General features: G+C 33.1%; 4 protein-coding genes across 4 annotated transcripts; 1 reads left to right on the forward strand and 3 right to left on the reverse strand.

Moving 5' to 3' along the window:
• Positions 1-1,399: 1,399 nt before the first annotated feature.
• On the forward strand, positions 1,400-11,817 carry LOC123905639 (protein GRIP). The gene is made up of 22 exons (XM_045955320.1): positions 1,400-1,832; positions 2,163-2,685; positions 2,988-3,103; positions 3,533-3,702; positions 4,777-4,870; positions 5,361-5,447; positions 5,629-5,709; positions 6,277-6,402; positions 7,083-7,191; positions 7,266-7,345; positions 8,099-8,227; positions 8,313-8,413; positions 8,661-8,794; positions 8,907-9,004; positions 9,110-9,229; positions 9,355-9,382; positions 9,465-9,523; positions 9,867-9,938; positions 10,032-10,079; positions 10,461-10,566; positions 10,683-10,741; positions 11,289-11,817. Exons 2-22 carry the CDS (start codon positions 2,193-2,195, stop codon positions 11,397-11,399), a joined length of 2,421 nt encoding a protein of 806 aa, XP_045811276.1. The 5' UTR covers positions 1,400-1,832; positions 2,163-2,192; the 3' UTR covers positions 11,400-11,817.
• Positions 11,818-13,011: 1,194 nt separating this feature from the next.
• On the reverse strand, positions 13,012-13,811 carry LOC123904226 (heterogeneous nuclear ribonucleoprotein 87F-like). Its single transcript, XM_045953914.1, has 2 exons — positions 13,695-13,811; positions 13,012-13,584 (listed from the first exon to the last, which is right to left on the reverse strand). Exons 1-2 carry the CDS (start codon positions 13,809-13,811, stop codon positions 13,012-13,014), a joined length of 690 nt encoding a protein of 229 aa, XP_045809870.1.
• A 2,250-nt stretch (positions 13,812-16,061) lies between these two features.
• On the reverse strand, positions 16,062-17,846 carry LOC123905640 (phosphoserine aminotransferase 2, chloroplastic-like). Its single transcript, XM_045955321.1, has one exon. The coding sequence runs from the start codon at positions 17,816-17,818 to the stop codon at positions 16,556-16,558; it is 1,263 nt and encodes a 420-aa protein (XP_045811277.1). The 5' UTR covers positions 17,819-17,846; the 3' UTR covers positions 16,062-16,555.
• Positions 17,847-20,243: 2,397 nt separating this feature from the next.
• LOC123905642 (G2/mitotic-specific cyclin-1-like) lies at positions 20,244-24,097 on the reverse strand. The gene is made up of 11 exons (XM_045955324.1): positions 23,836-24,097; positions 23,578-23,695; positions 23,418-23,474; positions 22,981-23,026; positions 22,737-22,883; positions 22,506-22,631; positions 22,016-22,105; positions 21,615-21,836; positions 21,306-21,404; positions 21,029-21,207; positions 20,244-20,668 (listed from the first exon to the last, which is right to left on the reverse strand). The coding sequence occupies exons 1-11, from the start codon at positions 23,876-23,878 to the stop codon at positions 20,512-20,514; spliced, it is 1,284 nt and encodes a 427-aa protein (XP_045811280.1). The 5' UTR covers positions 23,879-24,097; the 3' UTR covers positions 20,244-20,511.
• Between the last annotated feature and the right edge of the window lie 1,893 nt (positions 24,098-25,990).

Consider the following 25,990-nt stretch of genomic DNA (forward strand, 5'->3'; position numbering starts at 1 on the left):
TTAGTTCCACAATATTTAAAGATTAGTATATGCAGTTGCTCGTAAAAATGATATCTGCTTTATACAAAAAAAATCACATTATTTCAAAATAGAGCTGAATTATGATATCTCATGTCTTAACTAAAAAAAGTAAACCATGAATTTGGTCCATGTCTTTGTAATTCACTCTCAAAATGAGTTAATCGTTAAATTGGTCTCTATCTTTATAACTTGCTCACATATATGTCCCTAACTCTTTGAATATCTTATAGTCTCCTTGTCTATCAAACGTTTCTCAATCTGGTCCATCTGTTAACATCTGTTTTCTAACATCGTTAAATATGTTGATGTGAACCGTTGAATGCGACATAGAAAATGACATTACACAACTTAAGTGTCATGCATAGTCAAAGTTCAATTTAAAGATAGTTACTATTCGGTAAAAAAATGGATAAAGATCAAGACTAATTTGACGGAAGGTTAAAAATGTCAGAGATTATTTTGATAAAAGGTGGATAAAAACAAATACTCATTTGACAATAAGTGAAACAAAAGGGACAAAATTGAGGAATGTTTGGCAGAAACAGAATACTTTAAAATATTAAAAGAGTTAGAGACCTATTTGAAATCGATTTATTGCTACATACTTAGAAAAAATTGTTAATTTTATATCAATTATCCTCAACTGCAGAAACTAATCATCGAGTTTTATATCGAACCTAAGACCTTAATTAAGTTAGAAGAAATCTGCTCCATTTTAAAATGAACTTTTTTTTTAAAATAAATTGAAGTAAACTTGGAATATACTCTACAATTATTGGTGGCTTCTAAGGTGAGGGCTCTATTAAGTCCCTCACCGGTGTACCACTAAACATAACCGTTGGATTAAAAAGGTCATCAAATCTTACAACGCATCACACACACAATATTTTTACTTCTTTCATCTCTATTAGTTCAAATTGTCGATCACATTAGTGACCTCCCAACTATCCATCTTCTCCCAAATCACAACAATTTACTCCTTTTCTCTTTCTTTGTTTACCTTGAAATTATTGTTGTGATATGACAATGAACTTTAAAAATCTTCAAAAATGTTGATAGAATGAATATTTGGATTCAAAAATTGGAGTTTTGAAAAAGTTTTGATATTAATTTGACGCAATTGGATTTTAAGGAATTTTTTTTCTGTTAAAATTTTGTGACCAGGGAATTGTGTTGGTGTCTTGGTGATGGCTAAAAGGCTAAAACAAAAGAACCCTATGATTGTAATCCTCACCTATACTAATATCATGGATGTTTCTAATAATTTCAATTCTTTAGGTTACCAAACATGAGAGGAAGAGGGCGAAGATGCAAATTCATGAGACAAAGACAATCACGAATCCAATTCAACAAAATTTAAAAATGGGTTTACGATGTTATGGAGATAGAGTGAGATCAGGGGAAAAGAGAAAAAGGGAGATTCAATCTAATGTAATATTAACTAATGAGATCCTATAGTCTTTTTTAATCCAACGGTTACGTTTAGTGGTTCACCGGTGAGGGACTTAATAGAGTCCTCACCTTAGAAGCCACCACAATTATTACAGAGATTGCAAATTTATAAAAATGAGCACGAGATTACCAGAATATCCCTGTGAAATCAAATTATTTACAATTCCAGTGCTGGATCCAAAACCTCTTTCTTTGTTCGGAGAATACAAACGTGCCAAGACGGTGACTGAACTGAACCATTCCTAAACGGCAACGTTTTCTCTTCACATTGACATCCACGGCGGCGTCAGATCCATTTCACCACCGGCGATCTCACCTTCACCGGTGGTATAAGGTTCTCCATACTTGTGCAATATAAGGTATACACTCAATTGTGTAGAATCTCTAGTATTCAATCAATTACGTTGCTGCTAGATTCATTTTAATTTCTAATTCAATCACGCATCATCACAGCGTTTTCGATTATTTATTGCTGATTAAAGCTCATATGATTGGTTCAATTTTACTGATTATTATGTATGAAGCATTTTGTAGTTGAATTTCAAGTAATTTATATTTGTTAATGTTTGGATTTGTTGGTTAAGTAGTTAGTTAATTGTGATTGAAAGATTTATCACGATTGCATGCTTATTGCTTAATCGAAATTTGACATATGTATTGATTCATTCCTATTGGTTGTTAAATTGTAGCTTATGCTGGTCGTGTAACGCAAGAAGTTGATGGCATCTGGTGAAGGTGATACTGGTGAAACGATGGAGATCCACGCAGAAGATTCATCTAGAACTGAGGAGAATTTGTCTGATTCTGATACGAATCGTGAAAGCAAAGATGGAAGTAATATAATTATAAATGCTGTATTGGAAAATGGCGTCTCTGATGGAAATGAAGGTTCGGGTGATACTTATGATGAGCTTCTGCAAATGGTTGTTGACTTGAAATTTCAGAATGAGTTTTTGAAGTCACAGTTTGAGGGGTTTAGCAATGTTAACAGTGTAAGTAGTGAGTCTAGTATACAGAAAGGAGTTGGTGACACGGAAGACCGGGAATCTGACATTGTGAAAGAACTTCAGGAAAGGATAGAATCGTTGAATAAAGAATTTTTGATAGAAAAACAAACTAGAATTGCATCTGAAGAAGCTTTGAAACACCTTCAAGTTGTGTACTCAGATGCAGAAGAAAAGGCCAAAGATCTCGCCGAACAGCTTGTAGAAGGTGTGGTTATGTTTGTGCGCGCGTGTGTATTAGTTAAAGTCGTATATTAATCATGAATGAGCAAATTTAAATCATTAAATATTATTTACCATGTACATTGTTACTTGTCTGGTAGCTATTTTTACCTCCGAAACTAATTCTTACAGATGTAGGCTGGAGTTGAATTGATTTTTCCTCAAAGTTTAAGCATGATATACATATAAACTAGGCATGTAGTGGTTGCTAAAGTCATAAGAAAATTAATATTGCTCTAGAAAATTTTGTTCCTTTGAATGAATGCACTGTGTTACTTTCTTGTGTAGCTCAAAATAAGTTGGAACATGAAATAAAAGAACGTGATGAGAAGTACTCTGAACTTGACGCCAAGTTAAATAGGCTTCACAAAAGGGCAAAACAACGCATTCAAGAGGTTCAAAAGGTGACATTATTGCTATATTCTTTTCTGGCTCGTTAATGTTTTTATTGTCTATATTTCCTTGAAGTAATGCTACTTGCACAATCTCTTACCATCAATTGTGCTCAAACTTCTAATCAAGTGGGCCACTTAAATTCCCCCACTCTCCTTAAACTTAGATAGTGTAGCCACATTATTAGTCTGTGCGAATGAGAATACTCTATACCTTTGCTATCTTATATGATTGTTATTTTGGTATGCGACTGATCTATTTGCTTATAATAATGAACCTGGCCCCTAAAATTCTTATAGAAATTCAAAATAAGTAAGAATGTTCTTATTTCGTGTTTCAGCCAAACCTCTTTAACTATACCGAGTCACTTTACTGGATTATTTTCTGCGTGTTTATATAGAAGTGGGTTCATTTTTGGTTTGGGAAAATTTCATTTGCAGGAAAAAGATGACCTTGAGGCACGATTCAATGAGGTAAATGAATCTGCTGAGCGAGCATCATCCCAACAGTCAGCATTGCAACAAGAGTTAGAGCGCACAAGGAAACAAGCAAATGAAGCATTGAAAGCCATGGATAGTGATAGGCAACAATTAAGAAGTGCAAACAACAAGTAAATACACTAATTCACTCTTCATCATGATGATTGATAAATAAACACATTCATTACTTAGAAATTTGTGCAGCTTCTTATGTGTGTCAGGAGAAGCTATGTTCTGTTTTATTTTACATCGCAAGATCTTTTTGTGTATTAATAAGCTATGCATATGATAGGCGTATACCCAAGCCTTAGGTTATTTGCACTGTAACGATCAAATCACAACTAAAACTATCACCCTCCATTTTATTCCATGTCTTCTTTATTCTCCTGTCAAAATAAAAATGTCTTCTTTATTCAGGTGTAACTCAATTGCACTTCTTTTTCCAAGGAGTATACTGTCGATTTTCTTCTCCAAATGTTAGGGTGTCACGACATTAGTGCTCTAAAGATTTGTCGTCTGATCAGTCTCCTCAAAGATTAATGTGTCACTGAAATATTTCTTCAAAGAATTTTTCAAAAAAGTAGTACCTCAGAAACATAGTTGTCAACTGGTTCATACACATGAAAGAATAAAGCTGACACAAAAGGACAAATTCAGGAACAATTTTGTATATTTTATGGACTAACTTGGTGAAAAAAGTCTTTGGAAGACCAATATGGTGCCACTTTAACCTTTTAAGGGATAATTTAATAATTAAAATATTTAGAAAACAAATATTATAGCACCCTAATTTTCAGAGAACAAATTGAGGCTTTATTCTTTTTTAAATTATGAAATGTGGAGAAACACACCACAGGGGATTTATTTTTATATCAGGGGTTGGGTGCCTATGCATGTTTGATATAAATATACTTTCAAAACAAATTCCAATTTTTCCTGTTTCTGAAGAAAGCTTAGCTAATGATTTTGCTCCAAGATAGCATGTTAACCCCTGATCTCAACTGACTGGGCTAGGTAGGAATCATAAGAAAGCAAACCTTGTGATAAATTGATCATAATTTATTTCCTTGAAGGTTGCTTTAAAAATCTGCCTCCAGGCTAACAAAACATTTTTTATGCGTCTAAAACTAATCTAGATTTTTATGGAAAAAGGAGAATTGAAAGCACTCGTCCTATTTGTAATTATAATTATTCGTGTTTCCTAGACTTCGAGATACCATTGAGGATTTACGGCGTTCATTGGAACCTAAAGAGACTGCTCTTGAGGCATTGCAATTGTCAGTAGCAGAAAAGGAACAGGTACAAATTATCCCTTTATTGCATTGTGGTTTTGTGTAGCAGCTGTAGCACCACCAATAGCTGTGGGAGTCTGCCACTCTGCTCTGCTATTCGCCATTGACTTCATGTATTTAGGCCAAAGCTTATTACTATGTGATCCCTTCGTTGGACTAGTACCATGTTCCATAAAATGGTGTCCTACATTGACTTGAGAGTCCTTTTTTATCCTCTTATGAGTCAAGACATTGTTTTAGGAATTAAATCTTTCTTGTCAAATTTTAAGTAATTGCTTTGTGTTTTTTCTCCCCTTGATTCAAATATAGTTTATGAATTATATCAGACATTTGTCGCAGAAATTGTGGTATTTCAAATTCTCGTGTTCTATTCTTGTAACTCTTCTCTACACTTGTATCAGTATCATCAAACTTGTTATTTTGGTGGCACATTACTTGTAAGTAATTATATAACACTATTTGTTGGATATCCTAAAATGAAATTTGATAACTCTCAGATGCTGGAAAATATGAGAGGATTGCTTCAAGCTGCCGACGAAAAAAGGCAAGCTTCACTAGCTGAGCTCTCTGCTAAACATCAAAAGGTACATGTGTATCTTTTAGCATCTTTGCCTGGGTGTATTCTTAGTTTCTCTCTTAGGAGGATTGTGTGATTTTTCATCACTCATCAAATTCCTTATATTACTGCAAAGAAGGTGATATTCTTACTTATGTATTTTGTATATAGTTGCACCTTGGCTTCAATTCATTGTTTGTTTCCTGCAGAATATAGAGAGTTTGGAGGCTCAACTTAATGATGCTTTGTCTGATAGAAGTAAGGCAGACGAATCCATTTCTTCACTGCAGGTGAGTTTTATGATTGTGAGCTTGTCCATAATTGATATGGTTCAACAAGGTGTGGGGAGGTGGTGGATGAAGAGCATTGATAACCATACGTTAACTTAAGAAATATCCACACGTGGCTTTATTTTTCATTTCATGCTTAGCTTCCTTAGTGAATAGCTCTACTTTTACATAGAGGTCTGCAAGGGCTAGACAACCAGACTATTTATAGGCGGGCTTGGGCCCAAAAACCAACAGCCAATTTAAATTTGGTAAAGTTCAGGCTATACTTTCAAAACTTGCTAGGATATGAATTAATCTGACTTTGGAGGATGAGCTCCATGAGCTGAAAGCTTCTTTATCTGAATACATGAATATTAAATTTAAAGTCCCTGGACTCATTTTACTGGAAAAAAAATATTAATTGCAATTAGAGAATATTTTTTTCTGGATTGATGATTAGTGGTGCCAATATTTTATCCCAAAAATATATGGGACCAATCACTTCTTATATATGAATGCATGTGTTCCTGGACATGTCATAAGTTTCCGGTTATGGGCTAACCATGCTCAATCGACTAATGCCTTCAGGTTCTAGTTGCAGAGAAAGAATCTAGAATTGCAGAGATGGAGGCAGCATCAACTGGGGAAGCAGCACGACTCAGAGCAGCCATGGAAAGTGTGAAGGGGGAGATTTCTCACCTAAAACAGGAGCATGTATGGTTCTGAATTTTAATATGTATAAATTAGTATTTCACTATGTTTTGCAGCTCTCTTCCTCTTCCTCATTAAGCAAAAGAGTTTTTGTTGTGGACACCTGGCATGCTTTTGAGTTTTCTGTCTTGATTATAATACTTTTACCTGGAAATTGCGAGAATTGTAATTAATTGATTGAATATAGGTGATCATGTATATGCAAATTTAGATGATGCGTTGACTTCTCCATTATGTTTGTTGAAATGGAAGAATGCGTTACTTGACTAATTATTTTACTGAGCCATCCCTTAAAGATACACGTGTAAAATCAGGAATGAAATCACCTAAGATCCATTGACTTGTTTGATATTTGTTAACTGAGTTGCATGTGTTAGATGATTAAATCACAGTTAAATTCTTGTATCATTTATCATATGGAAGATGTCTTGAACTTTTCCTTTTGTTAAGTTAATGCAACTATTTTTTATAAATTTTCTTTACCATAATTTATTAAAGAAAATTACGGTTATACCAGTTGGGATGCCTTTTGCGGTAATAATTTTTGCATAGGTGATCAAGATGAGTATTCAAAGAGAACTTGGAATGTTTAGAAATTTGGAGTATAGTTACACACTTATTGCTTTGGTAAGTTGGTACCTTTTTTATATTGTTGCTTTAATCAAAAACTTTGGTTTGTTCAGGAAAAAGAAAGGGAAAGCTGGGAGACTGCATCTCATGCTCTTAAAGCAAAGCTCCAAATTGCTGAGAGCAACTGTATACGTGCAGAAGTTGAAATAGCTAAAATAAGAAGTACATATTAATCCTTCTATAAGCTTTCTCATATTCATTTCAAAATGGATTTTTATGTTTTTGGCAATGGACAGGTCAGCTTGAGTCGGAGGTATCTGCACAAGCCAAGATCCTCGGTATGCGAGAAGCTGAATTGTTGGCTGCCAAAGAACAGGTTCTAATAAATCTTTCTTAGAAATTAGCTTGTAGAAAATTAAACACATTGAATTGTGTTAATCTGTTGCTTGTTTGCTTAAAGAATGCGGATTGTTTTTGTCTTATCTCTGCTGTTGGGTAAGAATTAGGAAAGGGTTATTTGTCAGAGAAATCCACGAGGCAAAAACTGTATTTATGATAATATATATGCAGTTTTATGTTATTGTAGGACTGCACTGAAAGGTCAACTTGAGCCCCTATCTTCTCTAACCCTGCACGTTCTGTACTACAATTTATTTATTGATTATATCCTAAATATCTCAGCTTCGTCATATTTGTGAAAACCCAAGTTAGGAGAACATCCTGTTAGTTCAATCCCCCTCTTGAGTTTGAAGTCACTTGGGATTACACTTGCCATACACACACAAAAGCCAGCGCCACAATACATCTTGGAGAATTGAAAAAATAAATAATCGAGAAGCTAGAGATATGAAGGCGAACTTTAGTAGTGTGTAGATTTCATTTCAGTGTAATTAAAACAGGGTTTATGGAATAAAGTTTAGTAGAAAACACATTAATTCTATCTTGAAGGTGAAAAATGGGGATCATATCATGTGAAGATTAGTAGGAAGCGCATCAATTCTATCTTGTTGTACTCTGACCACATTCTTGAATGGCTGTTGATTTCACCCTTGGCCACATAACAATATGAAGATTAGACACACGATTTACATTGCATGACTGATATATGATGCATTTTGCACCTCTGCAGAAAAGCAGTCTTGAGAGGGAATTTTCTTCCTACAAAGCTCGTGCACATGCACTTCTTCAAAAGAAGGATGCAGACCTGGTTGCAGCTAAAGACTCTGAACAACTCAAAGCTCTTGAGGAGGCTCTTAAGGTACATGTTTATCATAATTTTATGAAGAGAATATTGTTCGACTAAAATATATACATTTGCTAATCACATTCTCTATTGTCCACAGGAGGCTGAAAATGAAGTATTATCAATAACAGAAGAAAGGGATAGAGCTCTTCTGGATCTTCAATCTGCCATGGCTAATAATGAGAAAGAACTTGCAGAAAGGTATCATTATTATTGATATGTCATTGAATCTTAATGGGCTTGTATATCTGGTATGTCGGCCTTAAAGACTACAGATAACAAACATACAATACAACTAGAAACAAAAGGCAGATTATGAATAACTGCTGTTGTGAAATACTTGCTTTTTCTAATTAATTTGTGCTGTGGTTTGGGGATTACTAGTAGTTACATTTTTTCCGTTCAGTGTGTGTGGAGCACTCACAGCCTCTCATCTTATGAATTTCAGAGACACTGCTCTTGAAAATGCCAAGCAACAGATAAGGAGCTTAGAAACAAAGCTCGACTTACTTAGTGCTAAACACCTAAGAGAGAAAGAGGAATGGGGGCTTAGCCTTCAAAATGTAGAAGAAACATGGAGAAGTAATATACACTACTAGTTCGCTAAAAGTCGTTTATATACCTTATATTTTCTTTGATTTGCTTATGTAAATGAATTTGGCATGAAAAAGCTAACTTAAATTGAACTTTGCAGTCAGATGCGAGGCAATGAAGGCCGAAAATGAAGCAGCTGCTGCAGAAGATATGAAAAAGGAATTGGAAGAGCTCAAACAGAGATGTAAAAAATTGAAGGTAATCTGTAAATTGATAAACCTTTGCATGGACTTCATTCCCACCTCTATTAGTGTTTTGGCCCATCTTTTTTCTTTAGGTACTGACTGAATCTATAAATTGTAGGAAGAACATGCTTCATTTCATGATCTTGCTGATAGAATGATCGAGGATAAAGACAATGAAATATCCAGACTTTTAGATGAAAATAAGAATCTTCGCCAGTCTCTTCAATCAAGACCAACCGTATGTTTTTTTTTCCATCTATTTTCTCAGAATCATGAAAATCAAGGCATTTGTCATATACTAAACATTTCCATGGTCTTGCATTTTTATTCTAATGGTGCCGCAATGCTGTCAAATGATATCAGGCCAGTCAAAATGATACTTACAACACAGGTATTAATTCAATTATAGTATGACAATATATTTTCCATTTAGCGATGATATGTGACACTCTTTCTTCAACTGCTATGTACAGCCTTGCATAAATTGGATCCAACTAATTTAAGTCCCTCAGATGCTGAACATCAAATTCTGGTATAGCATTCTGCAATTGCAGTTTTCTATTCAATTCCATTTATCTCTGTAATACATTTTTGAGGTACTGTTTTTAAGTATCCAGTTAGAAAGTTGTGTATAGATATTTGGTGAACTATGAGAAAGAAGATGCAAATCTTTTAGCTGCCTCAGTTACAGACTTACAGGACTCTATTTCCTCCATTTTTTTTAATTGTTTTGGCCTTTGGGGGTGATGAAACTGGAAGAGATATTTTTGATTCAAGATAAATAAAACTATTTCTTTCATACCCTCTCGCATCTATTCCGTATATTTTGGAGAATCCATTGCTGAGTCTTTGTTTTGATGTTTGTACAATTTCAGATTTTGGCTAGACAACAAGCCCAGAGAGAGGAAGAGCTAGCTCAGTCACAGCGTCATATTTTAGCTCTTCAAGTATGTCTAGATTTCTTTAGAATATTCATCTCTAATTGTCCCCATTCCCTTTCTTCTGTAATAGTATATAATAATATAATACTGCTAATTCAGGAAGAAATTGAGGAGCTTGAACATGAAAATCGTCTCCACAGCCAACAGGTATATGTCAGTGCCAGAATTTATTAGATTTATTTGTATTTCCATTTGAAGAAATGAAAGGAATAGCTCTACAAGGTCGGTGCTTGTTTCTTCGATTGGAAGACCAATTTTCTAGGTTCATTTTTGAAACTGAAGTTTCACAGTTGTGTATAATTTCATGAAATAATTAATGTACTTACTGGAGGCAAGGATCTTCTGCTAATACTCGTTTGTATTGCAATTTTCAGATAGGAAAAATGTTATAATACCGCATCATTTTTAAATATGTGACCTATTGTAAAATAAATAAATGAGCATTATTTGGATTAGCGATTCAATTAATTTTAATTACACTTGTAAGCAAGCAACCCACACATGAATTTCCAAATATTATGACTGTAGGAGGCAATGTTAAAGTCTGAGCTTCGTAACATGGAAAGATCAAAGAAAAGGGAAGGTGTAGATATGACATATTTAAAAAATATTATCTTAAAGCTTCTCGAGACAGGTATTAATTTATTTTAAGAAATAAGTAAAGATGTCCTCTTTTTGTCTTTATCTCCTTTGCATTTTCTAGCTAAAATTGTGAAGCAAGTTTAATTGATAGAAATTTTCTTTGATTAGGTGAAGTGGAAGTATTGCTACCAGTTATCGGGATGCTGCTTCAGTTTAGTCCAGAGGAGGTAATTTTTTCATCATCTACCTTTGCATCTTGGTTCTTACTTGGTAGAGATGGGGGAAAAAAATTATGTGGGTAGGAATAAATTATGCAAATTAAAGAGGTGCTCCATATGCAATGCTATTACATCTCCAAAATTAAATTTAAGCTTTGGCTGATACTAAATATCCTCCAGTGTAGGCTCATACACCATTGAGAGAATATATGAAAAATATCTCAATATTCATTTTTTTAACAACATTGAAATAATTTTTTAATATTTATTATAAGTATGTGCTTCTGTATAATAGGAGTTTCAAATATGTGCTCAAGTATTTAATTGGATAGTTAGTTTCAAATATAGTGCTTCTTTATATGTGCTCAAAACAGTATGTTTCATATTTCAATTTTTTTCTTCTTTATGTACGTTTGTTTTTTCTTAATTGTTTTTAAGTAGCAGCAATTGCTTTTAGTGCCTAATAGAATGCAAGTAAATTATTGTTAAGCAAAAGTTCAGTTATGTTGATGAGTGAAAAATGAAACATTTTTCTGCTATTTGATTGCAAATGCAGATGCAGAAATGTCAACAGACATATCAAAACTCAAAAGATGTTCCACCAAGTCCTGCAAGTGACACATCAGGATCTGGCCTCTCTCTTTTCTCAAGATTCTCGTTTTCTTAATGGCATAAATGAGAGTTATGGAGAATTCTTTTGTTGACATTAGAATGTCTGCTTCTGCCCTCCAGCTTCAGTGGAGTATGTTTGCTTACTCAGGAATCAGGTGTGTATCTGTAAATTAGAAAATATACATTGGTTACAACAGCAATTGTTCAGTGCAAGAATTTGGTAACTGACAGCCTGTAAAGAAAAATTGAGGATAACATACAACGAAATATCACAACAGGGAGGGAGATCACACATGATGTTCTGCTTGTTATCTGGCCTAGGGAGCTACGATATAGTTCATTTTTTTAAGATTGATTGTTGAGTCAAAGCTAATTGCCAGAGAATTGTATCATATTTCTTGATATATGAATTTTCAATATGACAATGCCAAAGGAATGAGAGTTCTCCTTGAGTTCATAATTACAAATCATAATTATAAAGCATTTTTAGTATCATTAAATTTTCCTGAAGAATCTCTTTTCATCGGTACATTAGACATCGTTTATTGCATTGGATTGTGAGCTGGAATTGTATCGTTATTATAGGCCAGCTAGGGTTTCTCAATTTCATCTTCAACTGCTTATGTGAGCTTGTGCAAGAGGTTGATGATGTGACTCTCTACTTGGCAACTTCATGTTGCATGATATTATAAGCACTTGATTTTAATTATAATAAAATGAAGTTCCATTAAGTTTACAAGTGATGCCAGTAGTAAAAATGGTGTGAACCGTCGAAATCATGTTGGCACTGATTTTGTTGAAGCTTCTAAATATAGTTTGCCAAAATTAGTGGCAAACTTTGACTACAGACTACAGTTGTCTGCCTTGAAGTTAAACATCATAACTATTTGAGACGCAACCAAACAATAAGGACAAAAAAGCTTGGTGAAACAATAAACATAATATATTTCACTATCTTTTTGTAAAAGTATATTTTTACTAATTTTCCTTTACCATATTATAGGTACGAATTTTTACTGCTGTTTAGCGGTGACTATTCTTTATCAAAAAATTTGCGAGACATAAAACGCGAGATTGAACTCATGACCACTTGTTTAAATGATCCGAGTCTCTTACCGCTTTAACCAATCTATTATTGATATATTTTATTATTTTATTAAGTCATAATATTACTATGAAAGAGTCTTGGGGAATTGAGTCTTGACTCTTGCGAGCTCACTAGAGTCGGGAAAAAATCTTAAGACTCTGACGTTCTTTAGTTTACCGGCGGCCAGGACCGTCCCCAAATCATGGTTAAATATTTTTTTAAAAAATTATTTTGTTTATTAATTTATAAATATAATTATTAATATTTACAAAAATGTATTTTATTTAAATAAATAATAAAAAATATTTTAATATATAGTAAAAAACATAAATTAGAAACAAAATATTCAATAACAAAGAACAAAATACGATAATTGTTATACATTACAAACGAAATACGCGATAATTGTCATAAATTACAAACCAAATACGATAGTTGAAATACGCGATAATTGTCATAAGTTACAAACCAAATATGAAAATCAAAATGCGCAATAATTGTCATAAGTTACAAAGCCAAACCAAATACGATAGTTCGACAAATCTAACAAAATAAAATGACAAGATACACAAATATCCATTTATGCATTTCCACCTCTTCCTCTTGTTGTTCTTTGGCCGCTAATCCTTCCGCCGCTTGTTCTTCCGCCACTTGCACTTTCGGCGCTGCCCATTGCGGCACTTGCCTTTCCGCCACCGCCTACATTAAATTCATTTATACCGTCTTGAATATTTCCCAAGTTAAATGGAGTCCCTCCGCCACCGCTTTGATTAATAAATGCATTCCCTCCGTTTTGAATATTAATCCCGCCGCTTACAAATGGATTTTCGCCGCCTTGATTCCAAGCAGCGGGATCATGACTAGCATTCGTAAAACCAGGTGCACTTCCGGCACTTTCCCTTGCGGCACTTGCCCTTCCGCCGTCGCCTACATTAAATTTATTTCTACCGCCGTGAATATTTCCCAAGTTAAATGGAGTCCCTCCGCCACCACTTTGATTAATAAATGCATTCCCTCCACCTTGAATATTAACTCCGCCGCTTACAAATGGATTTTTGCCGCCTTGATTCCAAGCAGCGGGATCATGACTAGCATTTGTAAAAGCAGGAATTTCAAAGTCTTCTCCCATCATTGTTTGCAATAGTGAATCATGCTGGAGATCATTAAAGAATGTCTCATCAGGCTCATCAAAGTCAGTATTCAAAGCATCAATAAATAGTTCAACCCCAAATTTAATTTAATTTATTTTTTATACAAAAATACCTCATTTGGAACCCTTACGCCAATTTTGATACCGGGACTTTGGATACAAAAACTTCTTTTTTTTTCTTTAACTTGCCCTCCATCGTAACATTTATCATACATCCACCTACGATTCATTTCTGGACATAAATAGATACTATATCAACACGACTGTTACCTAGATCTATTTCATATTAACTTTTATTTTTCAAAAGCAAGGGGGTCGACTTTCATGATATACATATATATCATGTCCAGTCACGGATAAATATATGTATTTAATTAAAAAAACCTACATTATTATAACAATTTTAAAAAGAGTTTAAAGATGGCAAACAGTCAGTGTAATGAAAGTTTACACATACATCCAATGAGAAACTACCACTCTTTCATGTCATATAAGTAGTTTCAAAATAATCATACATGAGTGGGGTGATGTGGAAGAAAGATAAAATATTATTGGTTCTTTGTGTGACATTTTTTTACTCTGTCTGCTTATATCATTTAATCTCTTTTAAAAATACACATAAAACATTATTAAAGTTAAAAAATCCATTAAAAATTCTCGGATAAAAAAATAACTTTATTAACTTTTCAATTAGAATAACATTTTATGTTGTGCACTGTCGGTGTAAAAATTTTTTGCACATACATCCAATGACGCGTTGCCACATAATTTAATGAATGTGACACATCATGTGTTTTTAATTACCATACATGATGTGTCGGTATATTATTGGACGCATGTGCAAAATAACTTTACACTGACGGTGCATATAAATTAAATTCTAATTAATTACTTTCCTTACACATTAAAAAAAATAACAATATAATTTTTTTTTTTTTGTTTTTTCACCACCAGTTGAATCTGGTTCGAGGGTCAGTTCTGACATCAAGTGGTTTAAGCTCCTTCCGATAATAACAATATAATTTTAAATATATCAAATATGAGCAAATTTAATAACTGTTTGATCAAATTTAATGATTACTTTTTTTGTCGAGTAAAAATATAACAATTAACCATTTTTTGTAAAACCAACAATAATTAGATAAAGAAAAAAAAATTGGTTAACAAAAAAAATCATTAACCTTAAAATGTTATTATATAACTTAAAATATATTACTTGTTGTGCCGAGTAGTGTCTGAATTGACGTTTGACACTAAGCTTCCAAAACCATGGGAACCGACGAACCAAACAACGCTCTCTAAATAAAATAAAAACTATTAACATAAATATACTTAAAAAAACTAATAAAATTAAAATCATTAAACATAAAAGTTTTGTGTTTTAAAGTTCTGATGAAAAATATTGTACAATCTAAATTTTACTACTATAAATATACATATGATTAAAAGAAACTAATAAAAATTAGACTTAGTAATAAAAAAACCATTAATTAAAATTAAAAAAATTTGTGTTTTAAAGTTCAAATAAAAAATATTATACAATCTAAACTATACTTCCTTGTTATGCCGAATAGTGTCTACATACTTTCATGTGGAATCGCAAACAACACAACGCAATACTTACTACATTAAAATTAAAAATATAACTATTAGCATAAATACACAGTGACTTTCAAATATAAATATAATATGCTAAACTTTAACATTGTATAAACACTAAAAAATACTTACAAGAGTTAATATCAAAGGTGGAGTGATGAAGAACAAACACTATAAAAATATTAGAGAAGAAAATTAAGAGAGATGTTGGAGAAAGTTATAGCGAGATTGAAATTATGTAAATGAAATGGAAGGAATGAGAATATATAGAGGGACTGATCTTGTAACGGGTTATTTTTTTTTTCAAATCTGCTTTCACTTACCGGCGGCCCAAGCCGCCGCAAAATGCAACGGCTATATTTTTTTTAAATTTTCTACAACTTACCGGCGATCTGAACCGCCAATAAATCCTGGACCAACTACCAAGGACCTGCCACCGTGTATTTTGTGACGGCTATGGCCGCCAATAAATTCTGGGTGATTTTACGACGGCTTAAGCCGCCAGTAACTGGACACGTGGCCTTAGTTTGCGACGGTATTGGCCGTCAGTAGGTTACCAGTTCGTTCCAATAATATTATTTTTAAATTTTTGAGGGCTTTGCTTCATTTAGTGGCAGATTTGACCGTCACAAACTTACTGGGGGGCCGTCAGTAGGTTACCAGTTCGTTCCAATAATATTATTTTTAAATTTTTGAGGGCTTTGCTTCATTTAGTGGCAGATTTGACCGTCACAAACTTACTGGGGGGCCAGTAGGTAAATAGTAAATCCATATCAAAAATATTATGTATTCTTAAAGTGAATAGATACATACAATGTTGGTTGATATTCACGCATGCTTTTGTTTTTTTGTTTTTTTATTTCGAATAGATTTCAAATTAATTTTTCATAAGCTAATCCTTCCCTCATTCTTTAATTCACAAACTAGCACCATGTTTACTTATCCACAAGAACTATCCATCCCTCATTCTTTCAAGTGTATATCAAGGTATTTGTAGTCTGTACATAATTTACCACAGAATATTGTTCTTAAATCTTAAAAGGAGACAAGACAAGGTAGAAAACCAAAGAAAACAAACCTAAAAAAAAAAAGACCCATTTTAATTTGCAGAGAAACACTAACACAAAAGTTATTGTATTAGGTTAATAAAACCTTGTTTATAAGTGCTTATTCATAAGCCAAGCCATTTTTATAACAAAAGATAAAATAAATCCAAACCGTTTTCAAGTAAGCTATAACTTTTCATAAGCTATCCAGAAAATAAACCGAAAACAACTTATGGACATGTCATAAGCTATTTTCGCAGGCTCGACCAAACATCCTCACAAGTGCATATGCTAATAAGTAAACTCAAATAAGCTAATCCAAAAAGTCATTAACCATGCTTAGCTTGAAAATCCTTCATGAAAGCAACCAACTTCTCAACACCAGCTAAAGGCATAGCATTATATATAGAAGCTCTCATACCACCAACAGACCTATGTCCCTTAAGTTGAACCATCTTTTCCTTAGCAGCTTCCTTAATAAATTCACTTTCCAATTCTTGTTTCTCCAAAGTAAAAGGCACATTCATCAAAGATCTAACAGATTTCTCCACAGGACACCTATAAAATCCATTACTTCCATCAATAGCATCAAACAAAATCTCAGCTTTCTTCTTATTATTCTTTTCAACCTCTTTCAAACCACCTTGTTCCAAAAGATCCTCAAAAACCAAACCACACATGTAAATACCATAACAAGGTGGTGTATTATAAAGTGAATTATTCTCATCATGTATCTTATAATCAAGCATCACAGGAGTAAAACTTTGAGCATTACCAATCAAATCTTTTCTTATGATCACAATTGTTACACCTGAGGGACCCACATTTTTCTGTGCCCCAGCATAAATAACCCCAAATTTTGACACATCAACAGGCTTTGAACAAAAATTTGAAGACATATCAGCAATCAAAATCCCATTTTTAGGGTTAGGGTAATTAACATCCTTAAATTCAACACCATGAATTGTTTCATTAGCACAAATATGCAAAAATTTAGCATCTGGGTTTTGTTCAAAATCATCAAAAGATGGAATCTTTGTATACTTTTCAGATTTCCCAGACCAAATAACTTTAGGGTTACAATACTTTTGTGCTTCCTTAAAAGCTTTATCACCCCAAGAACCAGTAACAATGTAATCAACTGTATCTTGAGGATTACAGAGATTTAACGGCACGGCCGCGAATTGGGTGGTGGCACCACCTTGAAGAAACAAAACGGAATATTCAGATGGGATCTGTAAAAGGGTACGTAGATCTGATTCAGCTTTTTGGATTATGGAGAGAAATTCTTTGCCTCTGTGACTCATTTCCATGACACTCATGCCTGATTTGTTCCAATTGTAGAGCTGTGATTGGGCTTTGAGGAGGACGTTTTCCGGTAAGGTGGCGGGACCGGCGGCGAAGTTGAAGACACGTTCTTGTGATTGGGTTTGGAGAGGGGTGTTGTGGGTGGTTTGTGATTGGGTTGAGCATTTGATTGAGATGGGTTTGAAGGAAAATGGGGAAAGATTGGTTTTTGATTTGGTGGGGTTGTTGAAAATGGTGTTATGGAGGAGATTAGTGTGAGGTGAAGTTGCCATTGATGTGTTCATGTTGAAAATGGTGTGAGAGAGAGAGAGAGGCAACGATCTGAATGTTGGAAAGGGTTTATTTATAGTAGTGAAGTGCTAAATGAAGACAAGAATTGGAGGGTTATTTTTGTCCATCCAAATTATTCTCTACCAAAAATTTGTAGAAGACTAATTAATCTTTTTATTACAATAAACTAGAAATTGAATTGACAAAATTGTAGAGATTAATTTGAGTATTATTTTTTTCGGATTCTGAATTGGATCTTAAGAAAATTATCGGGGACGGATTTAGATTACCTGTAATCAAGTCAGGGACATCCTGCAGTCATACAGTCACACTATTTTGATAGTCTAGATTCAAAGTTCATTAAATAAATAAAAGACATAAATAAAATAGATGATTGATTGAGATTTACCTGTAGTCGCTATTTAACCGCTGGGTGGATAAAATTGATTTTTTGTTCTTTTTTTTAAAAAATTTATGATAAAAAAATTGGAGAAAAGAATTTACTATTGATTGAAAAAATTTAGTTGTTTAATTTTTTTTATGTGAATTTTCTTTTTTCAATTGAATTTTTTTATACGCAAAGTTAGAAATCGAGTCTCATATTACTCGCACACTTAGGAGATTAGATTTTATAGCAGTTGAATCAATTTATTGTTGATGAGTGTATAGTGTCAATTTATTGTGCCTAAATATCATTACTCTTAAGTCTAAATTTAGTTTAACAAAATTAATTTCTCTTTTAGAAGAGGGTCACAATTTCTTCACTTCTCCTTGTCAAAGAAAAAAAAGTAACAATGATATGAAGCATGCATGGCAATCTACCAAAAAGTGGTTGGTGGGACAGAGTTGGTGTAGTAGAGAGTGAGTGAGCTGTTTGTAACTTGCTTGCTTCATCATTTTAAATTATTATTATTTTTCTTTGTTTTTTTGGACTTCAATTCTACATTTCTTTCTACTGTCTTTTCCAAACCTGGCGGCGCTCCACCAACCCTGTAAACTGTATTTGGAATTGTCTGCTGCTTAAATCTCAGCCGATGATTTCAAAAGATTACAATCTAATTGATTTCAGATCACACGGTTAAGACGAGTAGTAACTGTTTCATACAATCTAATTCAATCTGTGAGACTAGTCTTCTTGTATCATGCACAAAAATATCCTGTAGTCATAATCTTTCCATCACTTAACAATGCCAACTCCAACCTCTCCATAATATATCTGTCATACATCTCTTTTATTCATTCATATACTCACTAGCACAGCACATTATCAGCACCTCCAACCATACCTTAGTATAAGTTTACTTCTTCACCATTCCTACTCATATTGTGTGGATACCATTGTGTTTATGCAGCAGGTCTTTTCCACCTTAGGCTATGTGTAGTAGATTCTGGTTCTGTTAATAATCACACAACTTAGCAAATTGTTTACATGATATGCTACATCATTTGACATGGCTGAACACACTCCCAACAATACCTTAACACCCCTCCCCACACAGTATGTTGTCTAGGTATCTCAACATCCCTTTACCAAATTCAACAATTTGAACAATAATATCACTTCACCATGTTGAACACCATCTACTCTCCTCAGTCTGTTAAGTTAAACATTCTCCAGAGCCATTTTCCTAGTAGTGCTACATTAAAAGCTCTCAAGTTCTTTATACCTAACCCTTCATTCTCTCACAACGCGAGATTCTATCCCGTTTTATACAACGAATTCTTCTCGCCTCCTATCTCATTTAATCCACAGTACTTGACAACACTTTGTACCAAGTTATAGGAGGCAAGCTATAAGTGATGATGGAAAGATTGTGACAAACTTTAACAGAACTACACAACCCCCCAAGACAGATTTCAGTTCCTCCGAGTAGATAGCTGATTTTTTATAATGTATGGCCGGCATCCAAGTAGATTTTTTATAATGTATAACCAACAGTACCCAAATACTTGAAGGGAATAGAGCCAACCTTGCAATTAAGCACTATGTTGACATTAACAATTAACACCAACCAACAAATTTTTGTCTTCCACACAACTTTACTCATGAAGATGTTCAGCCTTTCTGCGACAAGGAATAGAAATGGAGATAACTGATCATCTTGTCGAAATTCCATTAACTAATGCTTAAGCTGAAGATGTGCTTAAGCACTACTTGATCCACCTATTCTAAATTATTTACAACAAGAAACTTATGTTTCTGTGTGTGTGTGTGTGTGTAAATAGTATATATCTTATTACAAAAAGGAAATTTAACTCCACTAAAATGAGAAATCTACTCTACCGTAGGGATTAATTCATGAACTAAATTTGCAAACAAATTATAAGAAATTTGCATGATAATTGTAACTTACAAGAATCTCTTTCAATAGAGACAAACAGCTTTGACAGTGAGAATTCTGTGATGGCAGATAACAGATAAAACATTCATCAAAATACTTTGAAAATTATTGAAAATTTGCTATATATTCCATTATTATGTTCAATGGGAACATGAGAAATACAGTTGTTGTAAATGTGAACTATGTTCAGTCAGAACATTACAGAGAAATAACTAGAGAACAAGTATGTAAATCACTTAGTGAGAGGATTTCAGAATCCTCAAAATGTTGTTAATTTCCCATTCCCATTGCAACCCAAGTTGCTTACATTCTTAAACCCGATTATGAAAGTTAAATGTTTGTAACTCAATCATGTAGCTAAGCTGCTACAGGTTGTTCTCATTATCATTTTGCAGAAGAAAAGTTGCTGGTTCACATTTTGCAGTAAAGCTAAACTTGGATGTGCAATACTTCCTATGTGCCCCTGTAAGTTTCCCTGTCCCAGCCTTCTTGTGAAAATCAACCATTAAACTAGAGCACTCTCTGTAATAAGTCACAAACAAAGTAGTCACTGTTTAGTATTTAATAACATTTAAAATAACTACAGGTTTGTTACAATGATGCCGCATTGTTACAATCTTATTGTGTAAAATTGTCTACGCATACATCTAATCATATCTCATAATGGCGCCATTTTGTTGTGCTCGCTAATCATATCTCACAATGATGCCATTTTGTTATGTATCTGAACAAATATCTACACATGACATATGACTTAATGTACACATTTTTTACTCCAGAACATAGTATTTGAAACTCAAAGAACTGTAGTTTAATTTTTTTACATGTGCATCTATTACCAATAGGTTGGAACATGAAAAATACTGAACTTAAAATACTTACAATAGTTGATCTTCTGAGTAGTTGGTGTGCCATTCACACGTCTTATTCCACAGTTTGACACCAAAGATAGTGCATTGAGCTGTATAGACAGCAGCTGCAGCAAGTTGAGAAGGAGGGAACTTCAACATCGCATATTCTACTAGAGATAGCTCTACCAAGAAGAAAGCTAGCAGCTCAAGCTGTTTCATAATGAGGATTGTTAGTAACTATGATATTGCTAGCTATTATGATAAAAGAATGGCATGAAAATTTATAAGGCAGAAAAATGAGTACTTACTTTTCTGTCTGCTTGAGCTGCCTTCAGAAACCTTTTCATGAAAACATATGCTGTTGGCACAGATATGTTAAACTTCAATGCGTTGACCATCACCTTCTCCTGCAAAATTTTACACACAAATATCAATTACTCGATTACTCGTCATTAAGATTTTTATAAAAAGGTCTGCAACCACAATGTAAGATTAAGGTTTTTAGGCGAAGACAATGTATGCAATTTTAAATCTTATTTATCATAGAGTGGCTCAACAAATGCTATGCATGTGTAAAGGTTGTAACAATAAGCAAAACAAAGAAAATAAATGTTTACCATTTCCAGAACTTCTTTCCGGTTGTATGCTCTGTCTGATATAAGAATTAGATCGCCGACCACAGGCACAGAAACTTCTTCATACTTGCATGCCAAAAGCATTGCCACTAGACCAACCAACTGAAGCTTCTTTCTTACCACTGTATGCTTTTCCAAAAATCTGTCTATCAGATTAACTGTAAGAAACAGTGTCTCATGCATGAGGTCGAATTTGTCATGCACCTGAAAAGTGTTCAAGCAAAACAAGTCAGAATTATCAATATTTGTGGCGAAATGAAAATTAGGAGTCAATTATGCTTTTTAGTCCCATAAAAACGCATATTTAACAATATCATTAATCCAGGAGGCAAGTTATCAGCATTTTATTAAGGCAAGTGATTGAGAAAGAACATTGAATGTACCTCAATAAGCCAGTCAATGAGTATGGCCCTCATCCTTTCATTAATGTCAAATTGTTGTGCCATATAATTTGGTGAGACACAGCCAGTACTCTGCATGTAGTTAATGCTATTAGTTATTGCAATTTGATGAGAAAGCATTGCCAAATAAGTGAAATATGCTCTAATTAGTGAGAGAATTCAAGTGTATAAACTTTCTTAGGCTGATGATTTAATATAGTGAATAATGTTTTTAGTCATATCATAACAAGAGAAAACACAATATATGCTTCTGTTGACAAATTAGATTTCAATCAGTAGTATACGAGGCGCACATACATGGCACTGAACACGACAGTGACGCTAAAACATCAACATTGGTAATAATTTGAGAATACAAATTAATTGAATGTAATTACATAAGTCAGTGTTAGACATAGCCACAACTTTAATCAGAAGTGTCGGTGCTTCATATATCCCATTTTTGAATTACAAAAAACATCAAATGATGTACCTCAACTTTCCTGTAGAAAGAATAAAGATCTTCAATATATTCAGTAACCGCGAGAGGGTTATCTGCATCAGAGATGTCAATGTCCAAAACAGGCTCTTCCATTATATCCTCCATCTCAACTTCCTCCTATAAGATCAATTATTTGCCAGTCAACAACTAAAATTTGAAATGGATTTCAACATTTGAAATTAAATATTTAAATATATGAATAAAAAAGACATAAAAAAATACCATCTGATCTGATTCACTAAGCATCTGTTCTATTTGCTCTAAAGCCATTGGCACTGGCTGATCTTCCGCCAGCTTGTGTTCATCATCAACAAATATACTATCTGCAAATCCATTTGAATTTCCCAAATTTGACCTTTTGGTAGTTCCCTATTCAAATTGATCCCAACACTCAAAATCTCAGTCAAAAGGTAAGAATTTTTACAATGTAGCAAAATTTCACCAAAGGAATAAAAGATTCTACTACCTCAGCTTTAGATTTCTGTGTGCCAGCATTTTTTGCAGCAAACCTCCTAGAATTACACAGCAAATCAAGATAAATCCATCAAAATAAATTCATCATCATCATGGTCGTATTAAAATTTGTATTGCAATGACATAATACAAATTCAATATTTCTAATCAATTAAGCATAGACACACGACACTGACAGGTAGACACCGAAAATAATTTAAGACAGACGTTGAAAGTAATTGAATTTAGTCGGTGTCATGTCGATGTCAAACTCTAACATGTATTGATACTAGACACACCAATGATCTAAAATGTCGATCTATCTACCTAGTTTATGATTTGGTTTTTAAAAATACAAAATTCAAACATTCTTTCTCAGTATCTTTATTCTGGTCAACCAAAAACAACAAATTAAAATCACACAAAAGGGTTAAATTGTCAAACCCTCACCTAGTAATGGGTCGATGCCCTGGATCCGCTTGCTTCTTCTCACAAACCTCATTTCTTCTGCAACACACCCATAAAACCAAAACAAAATCAAAATCAAAACAAAGAAAACCAAAAAAAGAACACAAAGAAAGGTTATACTATGATCGAAAAGAAAACATACTCTGATAATGCCCTTTTGTTAACAACACATGGATACGGTCTCCCTTCCACAACCAGATTCTGATTAATCACTCCCAACACCCTTCTGTTTTGCCCAACCTTTTTAGCATCTAACCCTCCTATTATCACAAATAATAATAAAAAATTAATTAATTAATTAATTAATTAATAAATAAATAAATAACTCAATACCCATTTTGAAATTTTCGATCTTTTAATCAAAATTGATCCTCAAAAACCCTGAAATCAACGATTATACCTTGAAAATTTGGGATAGAACTGTTCTCCTCAGAAACCTTCATTTTCTTGATAATGGATGAAAAATCAAAGAAACACCCACAAAAAAAAGTTGAAGATTTCCAAAAGGAAGATCTTAGAAGAGCATGAAATCGAAAAGGGTGTGAGGAATTGACGCAGAAATAGTGACACTAGTCGAGTGAAGAGAGTGAAAAATTTGGGGCTCTTTGTCTCTGTGTGATGAATGAACACAAAGGTATTTGTTTTGAAAAAGGAATTAACGGCTAGTGATTTGTGACCGTTGAGATTGACAAAAACAATTATTTTCTTATCATATTATTATTAGTATTATGTTTTTTCTTTTTTATTTGTTTTTCTATTTGTACAATGTTCTGTTCTGTCACAATCACAAGGGTGAGAGAATAACGGTAATAATATGCCATGTGATGTAAAGAGGTGTCTACCACAAGCAACCCACCATTATCTTTTTTACTAAATAAATAAACATAAAATTATTTTTTACTAATTAATTTTCATTTGAATTTTTGAATAAATTTTAGGTATATAATTTTATATAGACATTTTATTTGAATTTTTTGTTTAATTTTTTTGACGAATTAATTAAATTTTATCATTTAGATATTTGTGTATGTATTTTAAAAAATTATTATATGATAGTGGTATATCGTAATAATGAAATCGACGATTCTACTATATTATTTAAGTTTATCTTATTTATAATAATTGGTCAAAAATATTCTATTTATGATAATTTTAATAAAATAAATAGTTTTGACTTTGTTATTATATAAAAAAAATTCTGACTTTGTTTTTTGTTAAGTAGTCTAGTGATTATAAATTCTACCTTTAAATGTGGATAAGTGGAGTGTCTGAGGTTCGAACCTTGCTCCTACATATATAGTACAATGTCCCTACAAACTGAGTTAAGTTCACGGAGACAAAAGTTTTGACTTTGTAGTACTAAATGATAAGAATATGTGGGTGATAAATTAAACAACTACATGCAATTAAATTTAGATGTAAAGGTTTATAGGGATATTTTTGGAATTAATTAGGCTATTTTTGGATTGATGGAATGAAATGGAAAGTGATAAAATATAATATTAATAATGTTCCATTGTTTAGATTTGTAAAATAATAATGGAATGAAATATGATGGAATGAATTTCATCGCATACTACCACATACCTCAATTTTGTTCCTTTCCATTTTAAAATATCCAAACAATGGAATGAAATATTTATTCCGTTCCGCTCTATTTCATTCCACTCCACTCTATTCCGTGCCATTGAATTATATTTCATTATATTCCATTAATCCAAACAGGGCCTAAGAAAGTGACATTATAGATCGATTTGATTGGATTTTTTTTCCATGTCAATGTCTTTTTTGTTTAATAAAAAAAAATCTTTTTGTTGAAACTCCTTATATGCAAAACTAGTCCCACACCCGTGCGATGTGTTATGTGGTATTTTATATTATAATGTTGAAAAATTATTTGTATAAATTGTAACAATAAGTATTATAAAATGAAAATTATTATAATAATAATAATAATAGTAATATAAAAGTGATGTACTTATCACTTCCTCCAACCAATATATATACCTATATGTATAGAGAATGAGTACGGACCATCAAAATTGAATGAAATATATTTATTTTTTTGGTGGGGTGTGCCAGCCAATACAATAGTGCAACGCATAGGCGACACACTAAAATTGAATGAAATATGATAATGATAATGGTTATTATATATTTGGCTAAATTGCACTTTTGGCTCCCTAAGTTTCAGAAACTTGCAATTTTGGCCCCTTATGTTTCAAAATAGCACTTCTAGCCCCCTAAGTTTCAAAAAGTTGCGATTTTGGCCCCCTATGTTTCAAAATAGCAATTTTGGCCCCCTAAGTTTCAGTAGTTGCGATTTTGGCCACCTATGTTTCAAAATAGCACTTTTGGCCCCTATCTTTACCCCTTTTGCAAAAGGTCGATTATGATCGAGTCAAAGTTGATGTGGCAAGTCACTTAAGTGACTCAGCTGCCACGTCAACATTTTTTTGTTATCTTATAATTAAAAAAACTAAAAGAATAAAAAAATAAAAGGAAGAAGTCACATGCTTTAAATTTATTCTTTCACTAACACACATATATAATCT

This window comes from Trifolium pratense, linkage group LG2, assembly GCF_020283565.1.
Source record: "Trifolium pratense cultivar HEN17-A07 linkage group LG2, ARS_RC_1.1, whole genome shotgun sequence".
NCBI lineage: Eukaryota > Viridiplantae > Streptophyta > Magnoliopsida > Fabales > Fabaceae > Trifolium > Trifolium pratense.